This window comes from Propithecus coquereli, unplaced genomic scaffold (genome assembly GCF_000956105.1).
Source record: "Propithecus coquereli isolate 6110/MARCELLA unplaced genomic scaffold, Pcoq_1.0 Scaffold131, whole genome shotgun sequence".
In the NCBI taxonomy this organism is placed as follows: domain Eukaryota; kingdom Metazoa; phylum Chordata; class Mammalia; order Primates; family Indriidae; genus Propithecus; species Propithecus coquereli.
Genome location: NW_012137303.1, coordinates 2022326 through 2027717, shown reverse-complemented (window position 1 = coordinate 2027717; position 5392 = coordinate 2022326). Strand labels below are relative to the sequence as shown.

The 5392-nt window shown below is 35.1% G+C and overlaps 1 protein-coding gene across 2 annotated transcripts in view; it reads left to right on the top strand.

Annotated features, from left to right (window-relative positions):
• The window catches only part of LRRC16A (leucine rich repeat containing 16A), a 341663-nt gene that overhangs the window by 243881 nt on the left and 92390 nt on the right, over positions 1 to 5392 (top strand). For both annotated transcript variants that reach the window (XM_012638672.1, XM_012638671.1), the window contains exon 24: positions 403 to 501. In XM_012638672.1, coding sequence (XP_012494126.1) covers positions 403 to 501 — 99 coding nt within the window. The remainder of the gene's footprint in view (positions 1 to 402; positions 502 to 5392) is intronic.

The following is a 5392-nucleotide window of genomic DNA, read 5'->3' as shown; positions in this document are numbered from 1 at the left end:
AAGGGAGAAGGATTGCAATTCTGTGCTGAAGAGTGATGAAAAGTCAGGAGGTGGGTTCTCTGATCCTACAGTCCATTAAACGCTTGCTTATATTTTACCATTACTGCGTCACAGAACAGTTCCTCCAACTACCTGCAAGTTAAATATCTTTTTTTTTTTTTTTTTGGTGTTTTTTGTTTGTTTGTTTGAGTTGAAAGCAAGTTAAATTCTAACTAAAAACACCAATAATAAATCACAGTGAGAGGCAGTTTCCCTGTCCCATGTGTTTTGTGGGGTCAAAGCACTGTGGCAGGATGTGTGTATTAGTGCTTTAGTTTTAAGTTCAGCAACTGTTTCACTTACCATTTTATACTCTGCTGAGTTGAAATATGTTCATGAGGAATACATGTGCTTAATTTCCAGATAGAAAACTATCTGCTACGGAATCACGAGACTAGAAAATACCTTCAAGAGCAGGCTTACCGCCTACAGCAGGGTATTGTCACCAGCACCACCCAGCAGGTAAGTCAGCGTGGGCAAATTTCTCCTTTTACAATTACCTGACCCTTCTGAGGGCAAAGGACTTTGAGCATTTGAATCATTTTCAACAGGACAATAAGGACTAGCTTCTAAAAATAACAACAAATCTAAGGAGAGCTTGAGGGAACATGTAGAGGGAAGAAAATGTAGATTAATTCCAGTGCTAAATATGCACTTTTAATTGTTGATGATTTTATGCCTTTTACTATTGCCAGTAAGATACATTTTAGATTTATATACAATATTAGGAACTTTTGATGATGGGTAATAAAATCTGAGGCTGATCAAATTTGCTATTTTGGAGACATTCTGTTCATTTCTATTCCTTCACACTTCTGTGAGTAGGATACAAATTCTCAGGTTCTTCTGAGTAATTAGAAGTTTGTTGGATATTAATTAATACTTACATGCTGATGAGAAATTGAGGTGCATTTCTTTTTTACCTTATTCCTCTTCTTTCTACCCAACTTTAAAAAAGGGGAAACAAAAAAACCAAAATAATAGTAAGTGTGAAATATTTCCCTTCAAAAAAAGTAACCAAAACCAAGGGTCATAAGATACTTGAAGAAAACAATTAGTGTGTCAAAGAAAGAACTGAGCTCGGGTAATTCACAGTGCAGAGGGCTTTATAAAACCTGTAATTATGATGGAACTAGAGAGAATGTTATGTCCACAAAATAAGAATAGGCTGCTATGAACAGGAGTAGTCAGAGAATAGGAAACAATGCTCGGCAAGTAAAAATATGACACCGTAATACAGAATTAAATAAACTGATAGGACACAAACTAAGCTGCTCCTCTGGAAGAAAAAGTGGAGAAAATCTATGGTAAAAAAAGGAAAACAATGAAAAATATAAGAGAAAAGAAAGGAAATGGCAAATAGATTCAAAATGACTAACGGCTTTCTAATAGGGGCTTCAAAATTAAAAATGAGAGCTATTAGGGGGCAGAAAATAACAGAAAAGCATTTCACACAAGTCTTGGGGTTGATATAACCCACTGGAATTGATCAGAATGGATGGGCAAAAGACCACCAAGGTAGATATATCCTGATGAAATCTCAGAACACATAGGAAAAAGAAAAAAATTTTGAGTTCTAGAGAGAATAAATTAGGCTATCTTACAAGTTAACTAGGATCAATTCTTAGCATCGGTGCCAATTACTAGAAGCAGATGAGATAATGCCATCCTAGTTCAGAGGAACATTTATTTTGAACCAAGAATTCTATACCTAGCCATTTTATCAATCGGTTGTAAGGACAGAATAAAAAGATTTTCATACATGGACTCAGAAATTTTATCTCCATGTACCTCATATGAAAAACGGTATTTGAGTAAATTCCCAAACATGACAGTATAGTATATGAAGTATAAATAGGAAATGGTAGCAGAAATGAAAACGTAGAATTTATAAAAGCGGAAAGAAAGTTTTAAAAATTGCTACTTTGGGACAATCTACTCTGAACTGCAGAGTTAAGAGACATAGGATTATATGTTTTTCCCTATGGGGCCCATGATCATAATTTTGTAAATACATTTTAGAGGGTTTAAAATTTTAATATCAACTTCGACAAGAAGGGCAAACGTAATTATTGGTACATAACAGAATGTAAACGTTGAAAATCTTGATAACGTACAAGTAATGAAACTACAATTAGGAGTTGAAGAGGGAGAAAGTTGAATGGTGGCATAAATATGCTAAATTTTTAGTGTTTTTTTCATGGAATCAACTGGTATTTTCTCTAATTCATAAATCAGAAATATAAAAATAAGTATACTATTTAAATTTAAAATGGAAGCCATCAGAAATAATAAAGAAGCAGGAGGTTTTCAAAAGTTTTATCTCTACAGATTGAAGGGAACTGACTGGTAGGGAAATTTTTGTCATTTTAGAAAATTTTGTATGGTTTGTACTTTTTTTTTTTTTACCTTGTGCAGATGTCATTTAATTTTTTTGTTGCTTTTTCTTAAAAGAGAATAAAAGAAAAGTGTCCCTAATAAATAAGTTTGGATGACAGCGTAGATATGTATAGAGATTTGTAAAAGGGTGTTCATCAAAATGTTAATGATGGTTATCTCAGGTGATGTGATTAGGTACCTTTTATTCTCTTATACTTCTCAGTATGATTTGAATGTTTTACAGTAAACATGTATTTTTAAATAAGAAAAAGTAAACCAGTATGTGTCAAGGAAAAAAAAATAGTTATATTAGTGAAGTAACAGGACTTTTGAGAAAGAAAACATTATTTTGACCTTACTAGTGCCTTAAAAATCTAATTTCTTTTCCTACAAGAGACTAATATTAGCTTAGTACTTTATGGTTTACAGTTATTTCCTGGTTTTAGTGTTTAACATTAAAAGCAATGAGAGTTACATTAAAACTTTGCTTTGTGTTCCTTTATGAGCTACCATAATGCAGCCTTTTTTTCCTAATACGGTATGTTTCCAACTTTTTTCCTAATTCAAAGGGGATTTTGCTCATCCAGAAAAATTACTGCAGCAACCTGCAATGCTCATTCTTAAAAGTACATTTCATCAATTGGGAGAAAATTATACACAGGAGGGGTATGTAGATGTTTAATTCTGCATAGATGGCATTATTCTGAATTATTTGAGTCTTTATAGTAGGTATATTGCCACCATTTCACTTTGGGAATTTCTTAGGACATTATGATTAGCAGTTTTCAGACTTTAATCATTTCAGTCACTTGAGGAGGGATTTACCTTCAAGTTTCCAAAAATCTGAATATCGAAAGAATAGACCCTCTGTGACTAATATCCCTGTAATTCCATAGCCATTCATCATTCTCAGGTGACACTGAGGCATTAATGTGTAATATGCTTTCATGAAACATTAGTCTCATAACTGTTCACATATTTTTTGTCTGTTGACTTTGATTTGGAAAGATTTTTATAAGACTCAACCTTCTACCTCTGCTTTTGATCCTTTCTTTTCCATTTGATAAAGCCTCTTAATCAGGAGTCAGCAAACCTTTTGTGTAAAAAGCCATAGAGTAAATGTTTTAGGCTTTGGATCGCATAGGGTCTCTGTTGAAACTACTCAGCTCTGCTCTTGCAGAGTGAAGGCAGCCATAGACAGATGTAAATGAATGAGCATGGCTGTTATGATAAAGCCACACTTACAAAAACAGGCCCAGAGTTGCCTGTCATTTACCAGACCTCTTTAGTCTTCTCACCCAAAAAATAAAAGAAAAAAGGCAGTTTACTGCTTAGAGCTATTTACTCAACATATTCTCTTTCCTTTCTTTCATATGCAGATTTTTATACTTGAGTCATTACCACAGTTGCTATCCACTCACTTTGTAACCTTTTGAAACATGGCCTCTGTACCAATATATGTATTGAAATGGCTCTCTCAATGGTCACTTCATCACCAAGTCTAGGGGACTTTTTCTCATTCATCTTTTGATGAAAGGAGATAGTAGAGTAGTTAGGAACTTGGACTCTCAAATCAGATGAAGCCAGGTTTAAATCCAGGTTCTGCTATTCCCTGTGTGTTGAACTTAGGTTAGTCATTTACTAATCTCTTTCAGCCTCAGTGTCTTCATCTGTAAAGTGGGAATGACGTTAGTACTGTCCCAGAAGATGTGTTAGAATTAATTGAGGTAATAGTTGCAATATGGCATCTCACCAGGAAACATTAATGTTTGTGGCTGTCATTTCTTTCATGATTACCATCATTATTATTGACCACCTCATCTTTTTATAACTCACTTCTCAGTTCATTTGACAGTGTGACACTCTATCTTTCTGCCTCTTTTGTGTCTTATCTGTCTCCTTACAATACTGCTCTTTCTCATCTCCCAAATGCAGCATTTTTTCAAAGCTTCCTACTTAGTGTTCTTTTCCTTTGGCTAGCTAATCGACTTCTATTTGAACACTCTCATCTATGGATGACTCCTACATCTAACCCTTCCTCTTTCTTTCCAGAAAGTCCTGTCTTTTCAATTACTTTTTCAGCATCTCCACTCATGGCCCTGTGAGATATCAGAGTCATTAAGACAAACTCATCCTTATGAACTCCTGATTTTGCCATGTCTCTCAGTGATGCCATCATTTACTGAGGATAGAACCCTTGGAGTCATCTTGGACTCTTCATTTGCTTTCCTATCTAATGCCCACTATGCCCTGTCTGTTTACCTTTGAAGGATCTTTTGCAGTCATTCTTTTCTTTCTGTTTCTACTGCTCTCTTGCTAAGGTCTTTTTACTAACTCCCTCCTACCTCTTTTACAGAAACCACAAGAACTAATTTTTCCATCTTCCATGTCTCCTGCTTTCTACATCCTTTGTATCAGGGAGGCTGAGCCACCATGAGTGTTTATGGGGCAAGGGATTCCCAGACCCTCACAATCATGGAAGGAGCTGGGAAAGTGGCGCTTTGTGTCTTGGCCATTGTGTTCAGCCTGTGCTGGAGTCCTATATCGTCTTCCCTTAAACCAACATTCCCAGTCTGATCTCCCACTATAAGGTGCCTCTGTTCCCAACCAGGAAATAGGAATCACAAGTGTCTGGATGTGTCACTGTTCTTTTGCTTAAAATCCCCTTCTCTCTTTTCAATTTGTAGAAATCTTTCAGGACCCAACTAAAAAGCTATCTTTAGCCATAGCTAGGTGTGATTCCTCCTTTGGCTGAAATTTTTTAGAAGTTTTTATCAATTCATTTATCATTGAACAGAAACTTATAAGGGTCTATGAAGTGGCAAGCACTATTGTAGGAAATCGGAGTTCAGCAGTGAAGAAAATAAAATGTTGATGTCTTTGTGGATATTATTTTATGTAGCACTTCATGTCTTGTGTTACTGTTAATTGTGAATATTTCTTTCCACTTCTAAGTTTTTTTTTTTTTTTTTTT